The sequence below is a fragment of the Lipomyces japonicus genome (genome assembly GCF_038497905.1).
Source record: "Lipomyces japonicus strain CBS 7319 unplaced genomic scaffold V1514scaffold_8, whole genome shotgun sequence".
Lineage (NCBI taxonomy): Eukaryota > Fungi > Ascomycota > Lipomycetes > Lipomycetales > Lipomycetaceae > Lipomyces > Lipomyces japonicus.
The window spans coordinates 200,985-218,852 of NW_027117820.1; the positions used below are offsets into that span (position 1 = coordinate 200,985).

Consider the following 17,868-nt stretch of genomic DNA (forward strand, 5'->3'; position numbering starts at 1 on the left):
GACATTTTACTTTAATCAAACAAATTTAACTAATGCTAAATATGTCAAAAATTCTCAGTAGTATGAGCCCTGACCGCTATAACTGATTTGTGACTTAGATCCTTGCTGGACGCTGTTATCAGAATAGTTATCCCATTCAATTAATCGTTTTGAAGGCTCCCATTCTGATTTTGCGGCCACCACTTCTCGACCAGATGGCCAACTCCGCATGACATCTTTGACATCAGCTATAGCCTGAAACGATATTCTGTCGTTCTGTGTCCGATATTGTTTCTCCAGCTCTTCAATCTCTTTATCAAGTTGTACTATGCGATCTTTCAAAAAAATAAAACTATTTGAATACGGATTTTTTGAAGCCGATGATGTGAATGGATTCGAAGTAGATTTTTTCAATAATAATTCTTTAGATTTTTTAAACACCGAAATTGACGAAATTGCATTTCGTGCTCCGACACATAAGGCTATCGCTCTGCCAACTTCATCTCTCCCGTTTCGCTCGATCGCCAAATATTTGGCAGCAAGCGCGGTAGAATACCGGTTGGCATCTTGAATCCAGGTTTCAATTGAATGATTTTGAAGGTTTGACGGCAACAGTGATAACGCAGTGCCAAATTTTTCCTGAGCAAATATTGAAATGCGTGCCATCAGTCCCGCAGACAGTGGCTTGTTGTTGTTGTTGTTGTTGTTGTTGTTGCTGCTGCTGCTTGTGGATGATGAAAGTGATTTATAAATTACCAAAAGATGAAGTGATCCAGATATTAAATTAATAATTGGCGTGAACGTCGAAGCTTGCAAATCCAAAGGAACCGGGGCATTAAGTTGCAATGAATGCGTAGATAAATAAACCAGTATTGATTGAGCAAGTAACAAATGTGTGGTAGCCTTTTATAAAACATCAGAAATAATTATAAAAACATTTTTGCAAATAAAAAAAAAAAAAAAAGAATTACAATACTTGTTTCCACTTGTCTTCCGCAGAAGACGTTTGATATACTTCCTCTGCAAGGGTAAGAAGAGATAAGGCGTAAGTCAGCACGGACATGAAAACTTCAAAGTATATGGTTGGCAATTCCACTCGCTGTGGTTCAACCACATGTAATTGTGAGCTACCAGAAAACGGCATTCTCCATGAAGTTACTAATCTATCAGTTTCTAATCTGACTTGAAATTTTTTTGTATCAAGGGTCTCACCGATTTCATGATCCAGCTGCAATCCTCCGGCTTCTAGTCCATCCTTAATACTGAACAAGTAAGGTATGTAGTCCTCCAAAGCCTTTTTATTTTTGCAAAAATTAGAATCGCATGATAAAATTGATAACAACAAACTCCCAAACACGTACTTTCACAACTTCAAGACTGTCTTTGTTGTTGTTTCTTTTTGCTCGTTTCAACACATCTCTGACCCTCGCCCGATTAACGTCTGCTGTTGAAAGTAACTGATAGTGTTCAACCGAGCTTATTAATTGACAAAAAGAAAAAGATCCAGTACTTGGCAGCGACAATAAAGGAACCACACTCATGGATCCGGTTTAAACTAAGAAGCGATAGCAAGTTAAGTTCTCGCGGTCGCTATTCTTCCCCGCAATACCGCAAACATCTCCGTACTGAAAGTTACGCCCCGCGTATACCAAGTCACGGGCCTCCAACGCAAATACGACGAGTTTCAAAGCTGGGAAGTTAAGGAAATCCGATTTTTGACGGTCTATTTTTTTTTTTTTTTTTTTTTTTTTTGCGGTATAATTATGACATCTGCAACACAAATTAAACCGGAGAAAATAGAGGTCGTGGATGTTGGATACGAAGACGATGTTTCTTTATCTCCGATGTCGCAGGTGGGAGAAGATGGCGATGGCGACGGCGACGACGATGGCGACGAAGATGTTTATGAAGACTCGGGTGATCTTGATCTGAGCGCTGTTAACACCAACGTTTGGTTAGTTAGAATGCCAAAATTTTTAAGAGACAAACTTCTTGAACTTGAAAACGAAAATAATGAACAAGATCTGGGGACAGTAACCGTTCAACCCGGAGAAAGCAGAGAAGTATGTCAAGGGAACCGACTATGTTTACTCCAATTTTTTTTGCTAATTACCGATGCAGATGAAATTAATACTTGCAGATCTTCCCGGTACAGATTTATTACCTCACGAATACAGACTTGCTGTTTCAAATCATGGTGTTAACAACACGTATGTATTTTCTGAACAAAATTTGAAGGGATACAATAAAGTTGCTCGAACCAGAGCCTCAGACGAAACAGATGGTGCGAATTTGCAATCAGCACCTGGAACTGGAAATAGGACCGTAAATGGACAAGATAATGGCTACGGAAAGTATAATGAGAGATCAAAAAAGCGTGCAAGATATCAACCATTTAAACGGGTAAATATTCCAAGTAAGTACATTTTTTGTTTTGTTTTACGAATGGTGACAATGTTCATGGCTAATTCAATTGGTTTTTTTTTTTTTTGGTAGAAAAAACTTCTCTTATTGGGAAAATATCTACAGAATGCTCTCTGACGGTGTCCACCAATGACAAAAACTATAGTAACTTTGTCGCCCAACGCCAAAAAATGTCGGAAGAGAAACAACGACCTCAAGTTACCTTACTTGATGAAATACCTGGCGTAACTTCTGCGTTGACAGGCCCAAGCATGAGAGACAACAGTGTATTTTTAAAGGCTCAGAAACGTGAAAAGGAACGTACTCAGGAAGGAAAAGCATCAAGAATTCCAAGAAACGAACTTCTCGATTTATTATTTAAATTGTTTGAGGAGTATGATTACTGGGCACTCAGGTCGCTGAAGGAGAGAACACGCCAACCCGAAGCATATCTTAAAGAAGTCTTGGACTCTATTGCAATATTGAATAAGAAAGGACCATATTCTTTGAAATACAGCTTGAAATCGGAATACAAATCTGGCAGAAATTTGGGTTAATATGTACTTTAGATTATTTTGAGTACGGTTAAAGGGCACGCTATAACTAAATATTAGTTGCATTAATTTTGTGGATGTGGTTTCATTGTGTTGGTATTTTACAAGGAAATAAACCCACGATGCAACAACCATGTAAATTTCTTACTTGAAATGAACTCCAAAAAATTTCAGTTTCTCAGAGTCATTGTTCTGACTGATTTGTATCTTGGGAATTTTCGCCAATTTAGTAAAAAAAACTTACAGGTCGGGGTCCGACCGCATATTGATCGAAATCCTCTGTGTGCCAGTGACCAACAATACCAAGAATTAGAAGATGATTCTTACTTGTCCAGATATCTAGAAATAGCGCAATTGTTGCACAAATCATAGCAAGTTCCTCCTTCAATTCAACTTAGAGGCATGCTCGTCCTTTTAAAGCCAAAAAAAAAATAAAATAAAATAAAGATTAATAGTGGCAGAAAAAAAAATACAAAAATTAAGGGCCGAGCTGGGAATTGAACCCAGGACCACTCGCACCCAAAGCGAGTATCATACTACTAGACCACACGGCCGCTTATATTTGAATTAAATTTTTTTACGGTTTTCTTAATTTAACTTTCTGTACCCTAACCTTTTTCAACTGCGATTTCATCGCGCCTCTCTGGCCGCGGTGGACACGGCAAGAGATTATGTCCGGCCCCTTAGCAACCTCACGGGCAGCTTTCCACGCAACGGTTATATCTGCAGTCCAAGACTTACATCGATCCCGACGTCGCTTTCCGTTTAGAGGGGAGGAAGCACAAGATGCTCTCTTATTCCGCGAGTTTTTTGCCCGTGCATCCATCAGTGCTTGTCAGTTATAATTGTCAATGTGTTACTTTTTTTTTACTGTTTATATCGTGATTTACTGATTTAACGTTTTCATTGTTGTTGATGTCTATAATCTTCTGTTTTTTCGATATTATGAATAAATAATACACGTCAGGGGCACCTAGTGTCCTAGTTAAGATAAAAAAAAAAAAAAGAACTAACCCATGCTGTGATTAGAAATAAAATTTGTTTTTTTTGCCGTCGAGAAGCATATGTTCAAACACATCCTGCTGGTGTAGGTTCAGGATACCGTATCCATGTGAATTCGATTGGCTTGCTTTTGATGGTAAATGGGAGGGTGCATTTGTTATGCCAGAATATTTAAAAAAAAGAAGCGCATTATTCAGGTCTCGAATGAGGGAACCGTGATGTATGAGTAAATTAAATTCGGCTTTCACTCAAGTACAATAGAATGGATCCCATGAGGTCATTTCGACAGGCTTCGACCTCTTGATTGCCGAGGCTCCCCTTTTTTTTCACCATTCCGAGTTGGCGAGGATATTGCTGACATTAACAGCGGAGTGAACTTCAAAAGCCATATGACGACCATACCCGAGGTGAGGGGGTAAAAATTACACCCGAAGGAGAAGGTTTCGAAAAAGGATTGGATAAGTGTATCATCAGACACTTCAAAAGGGAGGGTTTCTCGCCTGCTGCCTTTGCCATTTCTGTGTCTACCCCGGCTATGTTGGCAGGAATCACTATTTGAGGAGCTGCTCTTGCCATGGAATAGAATAAAAAGGTTTTTTTATTCTTATTCCCATCTCATTGTGATCTTGCGGGACACGAAAAAGTTGATAAACTTGCAAAAAAGAATCAGCCAGAAGGACACCAACTAGACCTACTTACAAGTGTTTTAAGTATTTAGCCTTGTACATCAAATGTGGCTTAAAGAAAAAAGCAATAAAAATTCTATGTGAAGGGTCAAAATTAAGAGAGGTATAATAGTATTACAGTAGAATTTTCATTTATATTTTCATATCGACAGAAATATGAAATTTTAATGCTTTTCGCTGACCTGGAATATCGAGCCGAGACCTGCAAATTATAATTACAATGTAAACCTTAAAACAAAAATAATGATATAAACTAATTTTAAGAAAAACAAATTATACGCCAATTAACCATTTATGCAATAACAAGTACTTTTAGTACTGATTATAATACGCAGCTTGTGCCAATCCTACCCGGTGGTGTTCCATGTCAAATGTGGCATAAACCGAGGACATGAATGCGGTTCCGAGGATATTCCCAATACCGTACGTTGACTGTCGCACGATATCGAGAACGCACATTTCATTTTGAATTTGCAATCGGCGACCGAGTTCCGGAAGTGCGACTTTAATTGTCTTTATATTTTTACCTTCATAATCAATCATGAAATCAAATTCTAGGCTGGACCTGGATTTAAACATGCTATTGCAGGGAATACGATATCCAGGCAGGGAAAGATCGTATTCGGCATCTATTGAGATTGATGACGCAATTTGATCAGCGATGTTGTCTGGCAAGATAATTCCAATCGTGCCGGAATCCAGTAATAATTCAAGAGATGCAAAATTATTTGAAGTTGAACCACCATGCTGGAAAAATTTGTTATTTTTATTAATAAACCGAATGTCACTAACTTGCACTGAAAAATTGTCGGTTGACTTGCAAGGCATGAACGTCATTTGGTCGCCTGCGTATTTTGCAGGATCAAGGTAACCCAAATCTAACGACGCGTTCGGCAGGTTCAATTTGTTATTTTGATCATGCCGCGAACCAAGATAAAGTGAAAATACATGACCTTGATTAATGCTTTTTTGATTATGAAGATTTGAAATTACGGTTTCATATTTAAAGTCAGATTGTTGCCGAGACTTAAATCCCAAGCCAAGGACTCCAGCGATATCAAAATCCAGAAGCGATGATTCCACCAATGCGAATTCTTGATCATAAACCACGAGACCTTCAAGAATTAAATCATCTTTGACAAACGATCCCGCAATTGTGTTGCTGTGGTTTGCAAATCCAAACGAAAACTGATGATCAATCTTTTCGTATGTTGATGAAGCGATGGGGTTATATCCGCCACTGCAACCCCAGTCAGATAATAAACACTGATCCGATGAAGCAGAATATATAACAACATCAGAACTACGTAAATAAAAAAGTTAATACCAACAAAAATTGCAGTTTATTAATAGATAGGTATAACTTATCTGTATCCACAAGCAATGTTTGCATCTGCGGCGGCGTGCCAACGGCAACGTCAACCGTATACACAGCAGATTTCCGTGATATTCCTATTGATGCTCTTTTAGACTGTAGCTGAATTAAATTTTGTGTTGGTCCGGTCCGATATTTTGGTGGAATTGCAAGGTGAGGATGATCAACATGGTCCGTAACCATTCGTTGCGCTATTGGGAACGAGATGCCCTCAGCCACGACTAGCCCGCATACCAGGAGCGTCTTTAACGAAAAGCTGATCATCTCGTCCAGCTACTTGCTTATCAAGCTAATAGTACTAAAATGGTCAACTAAAATGGTCAAAACGAACAATGAAAACAATATAAATATATTATCAGATACTAGAATTATTTGAACTTGCAAAAATGAGGATTTTTCTCGGTTGGCAGGGTCGTTTCCTAATCGGGCACATTGCAAGCCACGGCGTGCGGCTCGGACCCCTGACGGTGGCGCACACACTTTCAGGGGGCGCGCCAGTTTTCTGTTTTCGTAACTTTCTTGCCAATATTTTCAGACGTACATTTAATTCGGACATCTATTGTTTTAAAATTTCGTCCTAAAATAACCTATATATCATATATCATGTACATAATTTTTTAAAAGCATTTAAATGGTTAATTCTTTTTTGACCGTTTCTTGGCAGCAGACGCTTCCGTACCAGTGCTAGATCCTTCAGCACTATCGACCTTAGCTTCAGCAGAAGTTCCCGATGAAGAAACTGCCGCACCAGATTTCGACCCGAAAAAGGCGGAGATGGTGCCAAAGAAAATTGCCAACGCAGTGACGCCGACGACACCGAGTGCGACAGCGGTTTCCGGATAGGCCCTGATAGTGTAGACAGGATCACGAGGGAAAAGGGTGAAAAAAATAGTAAGCTGTTCAGTGACAAAGTTAACAGGGTCTGCCTTGAACAAATCCCACAGAGAAGGTTCAGTTGACGGAGAGTCAACGCTCGGCCTGGTGGCCTCTTCTTCAAGTGATTCAATTTCGTATTTGGCGATGAATGTGGCATTGCCAATAGCCTCAGCCTCCTCAACCGAATGTCCAATATAAATATTATCAAATAGAATATTGTTTTGCATAGTCCAAAGTTCAAATCCAACTGCACCAATAGGCTCGAGGTTGGAAACAGTAGAGTCCTCGTAGTAGTCAGGGTTAGCAATTTTACGTGGATACCAAGGTCCCTTATAATCAGGATTGGCAATCGTAGGCTGAACCCACTTGCCCTTAAAATCTGGATTTCGGATAGACGGAGGACTCCACGGGCCACATCCATGTTCTTCACATTCGGGATTAGGGATCAAAGGCGCGGTCCATTCTCCATCTTCCTCGTCATCCCAGTCATCAGGCTTGGATGATTCAGGGTCCTCAATAAATTCTGAAGTCTTCTCCTCCCAATCTTCAGGCTTCACAGCTTCAGGGTCTGGAATCTGATATGGAGCATCATCATCCCAATCTTCAGGTTTGATAGCCTGAGATGGATCAGGAATGAGTTCGTCATCAACCCAATCTTCTGGTTTGACATCCTCAGCATCTTCAATCTCCTTGGGTGGATTAAAAGATGGTTGAAAGTTGAGCTCGTCAAAGAACGAGCCAGCCTTTTTAATATCACCGTTAATGCGAACTTCAAAAGTACTGTCCGGCTTAACAATAAGTGTGTAAAGGTTGCTAAGCTTATTAATAATAGCATGTGGCCCACCAATGAGATGCTTCTCTTCGTATTCACCAGTGACTGGACTCTTTCTGCGAACAATAAAATGGACTTTGTTAGTTGAACCACACTTGTCCGGACCAAACATGATCTGATAGCCGGTCTTGTCTGAGAACTCTTCAGCATGAAGAGAAGAGTCTTCAGTTAATAGCTTCAGATAAGCTCCTCCACACTCAAGCCCATTCTGGAGCTTGACTTCGTACTGAAGAACAAGAGTCTTTTCGGTATTGTCCAAAGGAGCATCAAACTTGGCAGAGATTGCGTGATGTGCAGCACGATCCTTAACAACCAGACCCTTGTCACCAGAAAAAGCAGGAAAAACAGTAGGCTCTTCAACAGCCCAATGACCAACATAGGAAAGCGCTTCAGAGCCGTCTTCGGTATCCTTCTTAGCCGATGATGGATTCCATCGATCGTTTAAGTCACCAATGAATTGCTCAAACAGCACTGCAGATTCGGTACTGCCAGCGTAAGGCTAGATTGTGTTAGTAACGGTCACTACGCGAGCGCGTACGTTGCGTGCATATTAAATCGAAGCAAAGCTCTGAACTCCGTAACAAACGATCGAATCAGAACGCCAGGATTAAAATAAAAAATAAAACTCCCGATATCATGAATCTTCTAAAATTCGACCAAGTGAGAAATTGATTGGCACTTACAGAAAACGTAGGATGCGCAATTTCAGTGACTTCGGTGACCTCTGGCTGGCTAACAAACTCATCAAATTCGGCCTCCTCCTGAGCTCTTGCGCCAGCAGCTGCAAGAGTGACAGCCAAAAGATAAAGAGAATACGAGGTAAGACCGCGCATCGTGAACAAGCGTGTTGGGCGTTGGGAGATGGGATTGAGTTGAACTGAGTTGAAGGATTGGAGAAAGGCAAAGAACCGCACAGAATCCGCTGGTATACAAGCGCCTCCCCGCATAGTGTGAGTTTGACACCTGGCAACTTTGCCTGCGGTGCGGCGAATCTGTCACTGCAAAATATAGTTGCGGCGTAAATGCATACTCACAATGTCATATACAACGCACGTGCGTGGTTTACATTTTATTGTGTAATCATACTGTGAACTAACTACTTTTCAATTTTAATCGATCTTGGTTCGCTGTCCGTTAGTGACCGAAAATAGTCCTGCTAAAACTGTGATCATCATCATTATGGCAATAACGGGCCGGACAAGCAACCTTGTAGCCTACCATTTCCCCTTGCCCGCGTATGTCAAAAACACGTCTCAACGCTACAAGAGGAGTGATTATCTCGGCTATTAACAATTAAGGAAACCAGCTTAGCCTGCACGTCCACGCCGTGGCCGTAGCCCGTGAATGCCGTAACACCGGCCTCTGCCACCCGCTCGACATTGCCGACCCAGTCAACCGGAGCCCAGCAACCGACCAGTATGGCCTTCTTGACTTCATCAGCCTGTATGACTAGCTGGCTCGTGTCGTTCCTCACAACAGGCACCTGAGCGTCCCCGACATGCACGTTTGCAATTACTGCGGCCATCGGTTCCCTCACCAATACCATCAACGACGAATGGAATGGGATGGCAACCTGCAACTTGACTCCCACAATCTTTGCCGCTTTCAGCACGCGTCCGCAGTCTTTCACATGTCCAGATAGCACAATCTGGCTTGGCGAGTTTAAATTTGCAACCTCGACCACACCCTGTACGGCCCCGCTGGTTCGCAGCCTTGCCAACGCATTCATGATGCGCTCCTTCGCATCTGTCCCACCGGCGCGAATCAGACCCGCAACCATGCCGTAGTCATCACCATCGTTTGGCACTGCCGCCTTCATTGCCCGCCCACGCGCCCCGACTACAGTCACGCCGTCTTTGAAGCTCAACGCGCCAGCCGCCACAAAAGCAGATATCTGTCCTAGCGAATGTCCTAAAAAAAAATCATGTACGGTTTTTTTCGTATTATATGCTGCCACGGCGCATACCAAGTTTGCCGGTTGCGCTATTGATGTGTCGTTCGCGTACTCTGTTGTCTCATCTAGCAAGAACCGTTCTACTGCTTCTCCTTGAGACCCTGGCAAACCTTGTCGCAGTGCTTGAACTGCTTCTGCGGCTTCTCGAGGGAACTTCTTTTGAAATTCAATTAATTGTCCTGGACGCTCCTGGCCTTGCCCTGATTTCAATATTAGCACCGGCAACCAAATCTTAATCTGGGATCTGTAACCGACCCGGGAAAAATCCAGCTGATTTTCCGTGAATCAATCGACGACAACATGGCCACCGCGTCCTTCTGAATCCATGTACCACTGGCCGAACCACCATCACATGTATGTGTCTACAAGTTTAGAACATAATTGTTGAAACCGTTTTGGGATTAGGGCAATGCCGTCTTTATATTTTTACTCACCAGACTTTGTTTTGATTTTTCCTCTCTTTAGACTTTCTTTGTGCGGCTTGTATATATTCAATAGATTGAAATGATGATGCTCTTTACAATGATTAAACATGAAAAATAGAACTAAATTTGGCATAATTGTGATTTTGTCCGTTATTATCCTTGGTGTCTCATTAGGAGTCGGTTTAGGCGTGGGCCTGACAAGACATCATGACACGTCGTTATCCGTGTCATCAAGTATTAACTCATCGGGTACCGCCAAATCCATTTGGTCCCCTCCAGTGGGCTCGAAATGGCAGATTGAGCTTGCCTTCCCACTTAACGATACCTCGATTGATGCCGAAATCTACGATGTCGACCTGTTCGATACCAATTCTTCTACAATCACTCAGTTGCATGATCACGAACGCAAAGTAATATGTTACTTTTCCGCCGGATCATATGAAAATTGGCGACCTGATGCCTCGGAATTCCGCTCATCCGACATCGGCACGCCGTTAAATGGTTGGCCAGGCGAGAGCTGGTTGAACGTTAGCTCACTTAACGTCAGGCGCATCATGAAACACCGTCTCGATTTGGCACATGACAAAAAATGTGACGGAGTTGATCCGGACAACATTGACGGCTACGACAATGACAACGGCTTCAACCTTTCAAAAAATAACGCGATTAATTTTGTCCAATTTCTTGCCAATGAGAGTCATGCGCGGAATCTTTCCTTGGGGCTTAAAAACGCTGCCGACATTATTTTAAATGTTATTGACGATGTTCAATGGAGCGTCAACGAACAATGCGTTCAATATGCCGAATGCGAATCGTATCGTCCGTTCATAGAAACAGGCAAACCCGTTTTTCATATTGAATATCCCAAGGGCGACAACATCAACAACAATAATGATGTTACCCAAAAGCAATTGCAAACTATTTGTGCAAATACTTCTAGTGCAAACTTTTCAACTGTTATCAAAAACATGAATCTAGATAATTGGGTAGAATATTGCATAAGTTCATAACATAAAATTTATTTCTTTAATATTTTCTTTTTTTTTACAATTCGTTAATCTCTACTGCAAGTCTGTCGTTGTCATTATCTGCTGTGAAAGACATTGAAATGTCATCCTGTTGGAGTTCATTAGTAGCTTGTTATTGCTCCGGCATCCGGTCCAAGACGAATCTATCGAGTCATGAATAAAATCCAATACTATTTTTGATTTGCTGAAAACAAGAGTTTCGAAACAATACCGTTTGCATATGACCAAGGCTATTCCTTCGATCTTCGCCATGTTGTGGTTATTATTCTGGCTTAATTTCAAGTTAGTCTAGTTACCTGATTTGTATAATTTTATATAAAAAAATTCCATTATTTTACTAACAAGCTGCCTGTCTAATGCTTCTTGTACAATTAAATTTTGACAAGTTACGGCATGCAGTGTCAGTCACAGATCGTGCCTTTGCATTGTTGCAGGTTTGAATATCTCTGTTAACCGACCAAGCATGCATCTGAATCCCCAATTTTTGAGAGTTTGTAGAAGAATAGCTTAACTTGCAAAAAGTTGAGAGGTTGTATATGTTGCCAAGTCAGTTAAATACATGATTTGTAGATTGTAGACTACCAGATTTACTAAGGACCAAGTTGGACATTTAAAAAACTTTTTAAAATGTATTTTCTTTATTGTGAATTTGTGATTTTTTTTGGAGCGTTAAAACTCACAATACTATTCTTTAATGTGTACGTTTATTTATTTGCTAAAATCGAATAAATTCACGTTCACCATCCAAATCGCTGACATCGCTGTCAGATTCAATTTGGTCCACAACATCTGAGTCAAATTCCTCCTGTTCTGCATCGTCATCCTCCTCCTCGCTATCATTATCGTCACTATCGTTGTCGTCATCATCTTTAGCTTCCTGATTTTGTCGCTCATCTTGAAGCATATGCTCCCGAACGGCTTGCAAAACATCACTAGGCAGTTCAGTATTACCAGACACATTATCATCCGTAAATAATATTCCGTCTCCGGATTCGGAGACTTGCCCGGCCTTGGCCCGTACGATGTGCGGGAGCTTGCACTTCTTTGGACCTCGCGGGCAGCTGCCTGTTTCTTCAAAATCTGGACATTCAAACACATGTCGTTTGTCACATTTATCACCAGCATCACAATACAAATTCAAAGCAAAATCTCTGCAAATATTTGCGTTGGGTGAAACGTTCATGTGAGTATACTTACATTGTGAATTCGAACAATTACCTCGTTGATAGTGAACACATAAGGGTGTGTTATGCGCCGATGGGGTATGCGAAAGATCGCAGGTTGGGTTTTGGCATTTGTTATGCAAATATTGTGGACATATGGCCACATGTGATGGATCATGATTATACGGACATGATAAGCCCCTGGCACAGCTTCCTATAAACCTAGTTAGTAGCTCGAACATTTTTTTTTTGTTTCTTTTCTGTGTTTTATGTTCGCAGCCAGAATGGGTATTGTGGAAAAAAATAGTCATAGAAATCTGACGTAAACAACGAAGATAAAAAGTGAAAAAAAAAAGACAAAACAAAAGTAATAAAAAAGGGATATGACCAGTCATTGTAAAATACTTGCACGGTTGATCGATCGATTTCAACATCCTTAAGACGTCAGTAAACGAGTTCTGAAATTAAAAAAAAAAAAAATTCCGTCGTACCGCCTTGTTTTCGATTTGACAACGCCTTTTCGCCATAGGTTTCCAGTCTTTGATCGCAAGAATGTAACACCGCCAACAACAACTTTCTTTGGCGCACTTGCTACTGTATCTTCTACTGCTCATTCAAGTTAAACAAAAAACTAAATTTCATAAAAAAAAGCGATAGCACAATAAGCCCATACCGGTGTCACGAATCAGTTTGCTGCCGCCACGTTCGACCCTGTATTTGACGCCATTGATTTCGACCTGCTCCAGTTGACCCACCCTTTTCGCCCTCAGTGCTTCACGTGCCGCCCGTCGCCCCATTTTTTTTTCTTCAATCAGTTTCGCTTTGGCCACCCGGGTTTCTTCTATCGCCTTTGTTCTAGCTTGAGCAAGACCGTCATATACGCTGGAGTTAATAAGCTGCATATGCCGATCACGCTTCTTGACAAACGTGGGATTCAAAGGCTCTGCAGGTTCGGCTGGCGTGGCTGCTGAATCCAATGTTTGCGCTGACGCGGACGGCTTGTTGAGCACTAATGTACGATTCCGGTGAGGAACTGCAGATCCTCGGTAAATCGAAGCTCTTCCACGAGCTGTCGAAACAAGTTAGAATATAAAAAAAATTTGACAAGCACGTACTAAAAGACTTACCTCGTGCGCCTCTGTATGTCCCGCGACCACGAACAACAACATGATCACTGTTATAGCTGCTGCCACTATTTTTGTGCCGGTTAATAGCTCCTGTGATCTGTTAGACGCACCAACCCACAATGAAATTTAAAGAAAAAAAAAAACGGTATTTACCTGCCAAGCTGGCTATCTGTTCCAATAATTCTGAATCAGACATCAAATATAAATGTCTTTTTGTCTTGTTTTCGAATGTGTTTCAAGAAAAATAACGGACTGGTGGCGCACACATTCTTCTTCTTACACGGAACCCTCCGCGGCGGTGAAGTTACGACGTAACTGCGAAGCGGCCGGTGCACTTGTGCGCAGAGCTCAACCATATAGCCCGTCCCACTAACTAGCTGTACCGTGCTCTACTTCAACCCTGCAACTCGCTCAGCTTTCATATCCAGATTCATATAGACATGGCCGGTCGCGAGTCTAATTCGTCTACTCGGTTTGCCCAGTTTAAGCTGGTTTTGCTTGGTATGTATCGACAGCATCTGGTTGGCAGTAAGCCGGTCTCGGCCTGCGGCAATTCAATTGCCAGAGAATCAACGCGAGGGCCAATCTTGAACGGTTGAACTCTGGTCAAAATTGGCAAGCTTACTTTGAATAAGCCATGTTGGAAATACGTTCATTGACTAACTTGTGGTTTAGGCGAGTCTGCTGTTGGAAAAGTATGTCTTGACTAAATAGCGTGCATGGAGAGCCTGTTGCATTCGATGACGACTTGTCAGTTCTGTACAATGGTGGGGCCACACGAATTTTCGTGGTCTAATTGTGAACGCTATAGAATATTTATAAAAATCTTATGGGTTCAATATATGCTAACTTTTACCAACAGAGTTCATTAGTATTACGATTTGTTAAGGTTGGTACCATTCACGAGATTTAAAATTGCTATATCTAAATAATTGACAGGATCAATTCGATGACTACCGGGAATCAACAATTGGTGCTGCATTTTTAACTCAGACAATTGCCCTTGATGATTCTACTACTATCAAGTTTGAAATTTGGTATGGTTTTTATTTTATTTTCGTGAAACTCGCTGAGGGTATTAACATTTTTTTTAGGGATACCGCTGGACAAGAACGATACAAATCATTAGCCCCAATGTATTACAGAAATGCAAACTGTGCAGTCGTGGTGTATGATATTACGCAAGCCGCATCACTAGACAAAGCAAAGTCATGGGTTAAGGAACTTCAGAGACAAGCGAACGAAAACATCATTATTGCGCTCGCAGGAAATAAAACAGATCTTGATGCAAAGAGACAAGTTGAAACTAGCGTATGTTTGCATAGTTCGCGCCACAGTACCGAATTTAAAAGATTAATTCTTTAATTTAGGTTGCCGAGGCATACGCTCAAGAGTCAGGCTTACTTTTTTTCGAAACTTCCGCAAAGACCGGCGAGAATGTTACTGAATTATTTACTGCAATCGGTAAGCCTTCGTTTGGAGATTATTTTTTTTTTTTGGAAGAGGGGTAGAAGTACTGATGTGTATGTTTAGCCAAAAAATTACCGCTTGAGACTGCGAATACACGACAGAGAGTTGCTCCAAAGGCCGTTGACTTGAATCGCCAAGGCCGACGAGCACCAGCAGCCTCTAACAATGGTTGTACCTGCTAAGATTTCTTAATATGAGTTATTTATTTTTATTTTTGTTTCCTTTTTTTTTCACATGTATTTTGTAATTCTCTTTTTCTTTTCTTGTTTTCCTATTTGGAAGTAATATCTCGCCTGGTTTATGCTCGAAGCCCTTTTCTTTTCCTTATTTATTAATTTTTTAAGTTAAATATGTTGATCTGCTTGTTTAAAGTTGTTGTTTAGGATGTTTGTACTTGCATAATTTTTTGTTTTGTTTTGTCTTTTTTCTTTTTTTTTTTCGGTTGAAGGGGAATAATCTAAGCCAGTGGTTATTTTTAAAGTTGCTCTTTATATATATAAAAACATATGCTAATGTGTTCTAAGTCATTTTAAATATATGTTAATCCGGTGAGAGTTATTTTAGTCTGGTGGCCCTAATATAGATAGATGAATTCGACAAAATTTTATTATTCCACAGTCGTTATGTAAAAGTAAACAAAAGAGACCTCAAGTCATGAGCAAAAAAGTGACTTAATTTTCAATGACTTCCTCCTTTTCTTCAATAACTTCCTCAACAATCTCCTCAATCACATCACTCTCATCATCCAAGTCACGAAGCGAAAGTGGCACAACACCATTTCTCTCTGCCGCAAGCTCGGCTTCAACAACTTTTCTCCACGCGCGCCATTCTTCAAGGGCGCGGAGACGCTGGGCAATAAGTTCCTTGGAAGCCTCAGATTCCTCGGCAAGATCCTCCTGTTCAAAAATCTTGGAGTACTCACGCAGATTTTTCTTAATCTCACGCTGTTGTTGCTTGGACAACAGGGTTGGAGGTCGCGGGCGCCACAGGAACTGCTTAAATCTTTCGATATGTTCTTCTCTAACCAACTGGCCACGAAGATCCCAGATACGATATCCGTTCTCAAGCGCGTGTCCCCAGATAGACGACGAACTCGCAATGTAGCGACCAGTCGGATCCCACGCCACGTCGGTAAGCTGATAATGTTGACCGGTGGTCATAAGAATCAAATTCGCGGACACGTCTTCAGAACCGGCTAAGGATTCTTGCTTCTCGCCCTCAAAGTCGAAATCCCAAAAGTCAAGTTCACCGGTATTATTGGACGTGCCGCCGACAGCAGCTACAACGACAAAACGGCCCTTGCGACCCCAGAAAATCGAATTCGCCGCTTTGCGATCAACAGACGCAATCGAACGGAATTGACCCGCGGTACCCTTTGAACGTTCAAGACCGTAAAACGAAACGATCGTCTTTGACGGGCCAGATAAAGCACCTTTAGCAGCAGTTGTGCGAGGCACAGGCACCAGAGATGGCGGGGCATCAGGAGTAGAAATGATCACAAGTCGATCACCAGCAGGTTCCCAAGCAAAGTTGAGAACCGTTTCCTTTAATTCAACAACTTCGATCGGAATGTTCTTTTCATTAAGGCGGAAAAATTCCAGGTTCGTAAACGTGGACTTTTTGGTTTTCGTGTATCTGACAACTTTAACGCACAAAAACGCGGCCTCTGATTGCCAATGAAGTCTGGCCTCGGCAACGTTGAACAAGTTACGAGTTCGAATAACTTCTTTTGAAGGAATCGTCATCAAAGACACCCTTGCCGACTGATTCGTATTCTCTGGGGTCCAATACGAAATCACAAACTCGTCAGACTGGCCTTTCTTGGCAGTACCTTTGACTGGCGCAGGCGAAAACTCAAAATCGACAACGCCTTCAACCTTGATTGACTTCTTGTCAAGAAGACCCATACCTGGAGTCTCGTACACAAAGATTTGCTGGCCGGGAACAACACGGGCAAGATACTTATCATCAGCAGACCATTTAAACGCGGGCCAGTTCATTTTCTTGTTCTGCTCATCTGGCAAGGAAGAAAACGATCGTACCGGTAATCCTGTTGTGAGAGACCACACAACCAAATTTTTGCCTTCGTCATCCGAAGTAAACGGGAGATGAGCTCTGAGAGGAGAGTCATCTGGAGGCAACTGAATTCCCTCACGCGACCAGGTCACGAAATAGTTTTCACCAGGGGAGAAATCAATAAGCTGAACACCTGGATGAGCAAATCGGGCCTTTCTTTCAAAGTTGGCACCTCCCCAAAGCTGAACACCCTGATGATGGATGGAGCAAAGATACGTTCCTCGCGGCGACCAGGCAAGATAAGTCTCAGTCCACTTGCTTCTCGTAACCACTGGCTCAGGCTTTTCGCCCTTGCGATTCCAGTAAATACCAACGTCCTCGTTCTTAAACATAACAAACTGATCGACAGCGTTAGGCTCCTTGAGCCAGCTTCTTAAATATTCCTGTCAATCACTTTTGTTAGCATTCGAAACAAAAAGTTTACATTTTTTTTAAAATAAATAAATTGAATTACCCCTTCAACGTAATCACCAAATTCTGGCTCTTCATATTCTTCCTCTTCGTCATCAGCGCCATATGTTTCAATATCCGTGAACTTGTTCACAAGCAAGGTATGCTTGTTGTCAAGTCTCTTGTTGTTCAACTTTCTGACCGCAGCATCAGCCTGCTCGGGAGTTTCATATTGAATAAACAAATAACCTTTCGACTTGCCGTCTTCTCCGAGAGGCATGGAAAAGCCATCCTCTTTCAAGCGACCGGCTTCAGAAAAAAGCTTCTTGAGAACTTTAGTCAATGTCTCGACCTTCTTTTCAGACACAATGGGAGCGCCATCAACCACAATTGCGGTATCGAGGCGGTACTCCTCATCATCCAATTCTTGCAAACGACCAGGCATAATGTTTATGATGATGTGAAATCGTTGAGTCTCAAAGTTGCGCCAAAAAGAAACATAAAAATTAGTCGGAGTGTTGTCATGAA

General features: G+C 41.6%; 9 protein-coding genes and 1 non-coding gene across 10 annotated transcripts; 3 read left to right on the plus strand and 7 right to left on the minus strand.

Moving 5' to 3' along the window:
- Positions 1 to 54: 54 nt before the first annotated feature.
- On the minus strand, positions 55 to 1,520 carry V1514DRAFT_318565 (uncharacterized protein; the record flags this gene model as incomplete). Its single annotated transcript, XM_066925892.1, has 3 exons — positions 55 to 882; positions 956 to 1,273; positions 1,341 to 1,520. The coding sequence occupies 3 exons, from the start codon at positions 1,518 to 1,520 to the stop codon at positions 55 to 57; spliced, it is 1,326 nt and encodes a 441-aa protein (XP_066784840.1).
- Positions 1,521 to 1,705: 185 nt separating this feature from the next.
- Positions 1,706 to 3,367, plus strand: V1514DRAFT_350866 (transcription initiation factor IIF, beta subunit). Its single transcript, XM_066929426.1, has 3 exons — positions 1,706 to 2,042; positions 2,101 to 2,395; positions 2,476 to 3,367. Exons 1-3 carry the CDS (start codon positions 1,743 to 1,745, stop codon positions 2,937 to 2,939), a joined length of 1,059 nt encoding a protein of 352 aa, XP_066784841.1. The 5' UTR covers positions 1,706 to 1,742; the 3' UTR covers positions 2,940 to 3,367.
- A 51-nt stretch (positions 3,368 to 3,418) lies between these two features.
- On the minus strand, positions 3,419 to 3,490 carry V1514DRAFT_t24. Its single transcript has one exon. It is a non-coding gene; the product is annotated as a tRNA-Pro (tRNA).
- A 1,272-nt stretch (positions 3,491 to 4,762) lies between these two features.
- Positions 4,763 to 6,361, minus strand: V1514DRAFT_225896 (aspartic peptidase domain-containing protein). The gene is made up of 2 exons (XM_066924723.1): positions 5,993 to 6,361; positions 4,763 to 5,931 (listed from the first exon to the last, which is right to left on the minus strand). The coding sequence occupies exons 1-2, from the start codon at positions 6,261 to 6,263 to the stop codon at positions 4,937 to 4,939; spliced, it is 1,266 nt and encodes a 421-aa protein (XP_066784842.1). The 5' UTR covers positions 6,264 to 6,361; the 3' UTR covers positions 4,763 to 4,936.
- A 273-nt stretch (positions 6,362 to 6,634) lies between these two features.
- On the minus strand, positions 6,635 to 8,540 carry V1514DRAFT_346549 (Calreticulin family-domain-containing protein; the record flags this gene model as incomplete). Its single annotated transcript, XM_066929272.1, has 2 exons — positions 6,635 to 8,206; positions 8,391 to 8,540. 2 exons carry the CDS (start codon positions 8,538 to 8,540, stop codon positions 6,635 to 6,637), a joined length of 1,722 nt encoding a protein of 573 aa, XP_066784843.1.
- Positions 8,541 to 8,745: 205 nt separating this feature from the next.
- V1514DRAFT_326990 (acyl transferase/acyl hydrolase/lysophospholipase) lies at positions 8,746 to 10,082 on the minus strand. The gene is made up of 2 exons (XM_066926894.1): positions 9,917 to 10,082; positions 8,746 to 9,861 (listed from the first exon to the last, which is right to left on the minus strand). Exons 1-2 carry the CDS (start codon positions 10,008 to 10,010, stop codon positions 8,948 to 8,950), a joined length of 1,008 nt encoding a protein of 335 aa, XP_066784844.1. The 5' UTR covers positions 10,011 to 10,082; the 3' UTR covers positions 8,746 to 8,947.
- Positions 10,083 to 10,191: 109 nt separating this feature from the next.
- Positions 10,192 to 11,451, plus strand: V1514DRAFT_326992 (glycoside hydrolase superfamily; the record flags this gene model as incomplete). Its single annotated transcript, XM_066926895.1, has 1 exon — positions 10,192 to 11,451. A coding segment is annotated over one exon (905 nt), but the record flags the coding sequence as incomplete, so codon positions are not given.
- A 378-nt stretch (positions 11,452 to 11,829) lies between these two features.
- On the minus strand, positions 11,830 to 13,600 carry V1514DRAFT_277346 (uncharacterized protein; the record flags this gene model as incomplete). Its single annotated transcript, XM_066924952.1, has 6 exons — positions 11,830 to 12,491; positions 12,666 to 12,712; positions 12,769 to 12,883; positions 12,951 to 13,346; positions 13,405 to 13,494; positions 13,558 to 13,600. 6 exons carry the CDS (start codon positions 13,598 to 13,600, stop codon positions 11,830 to 11,832), a joined length of 1,353 nt encoding a protein of 450 aa, XP_066784846.1.
- A 187-nt stretch (positions 13,601 to 13,787) lies between these two features.
- Positions 13,788 to 15,490, plus strand: V1514DRAFT_290599 (ras family-domain-containing protein). Its single transcript, XM_066925304.1, has 7 exons — positions 13,788 to 13,905; positions 14,080 to 14,099; positions 14,267 to 14,293; positions 14,344 to 14,441; positions 14,499 to 14,715; positions 14,775 to 14,868; positions 14,938 to 15,490. Exons 1-7 carry the CDS (start codon positions 13,845 to 13,847, stop codon positions 15,054 to 15,056), a joined length of 636 nt encoding a protein of 211 aa, XP_066784847.1. The 5' UTR covers positions 13,788 to 13,844; the 3' UTR covers positions 15,057 to 15,490.
- On the minus strand, positions 15,391 to 17,823 carry V1514DRAFT_366395 (uncharacterized protein). The gene is made up of 2 exons (XM_066929827.1): positions 17,405 to 17,823; positions 15,391 to 17,333 (listed from the first exon to the last, which is right to left on the minus strand). The coding sequence occupies exons 1-2, from the start codon at positions 17,783 to 17,785 to the stop codon at positions 15,546 to 15,548; spliced, it is 2,169 nt and encodes a 722-aa protein (XP_066784848.1). The 5' UTR covers positions 17,786 to 17,823; the 3' UTR covers positions 15,391 to 15,545.
- Positions 17,824 to 17,868: the final 45 nt, after the last annotated feature.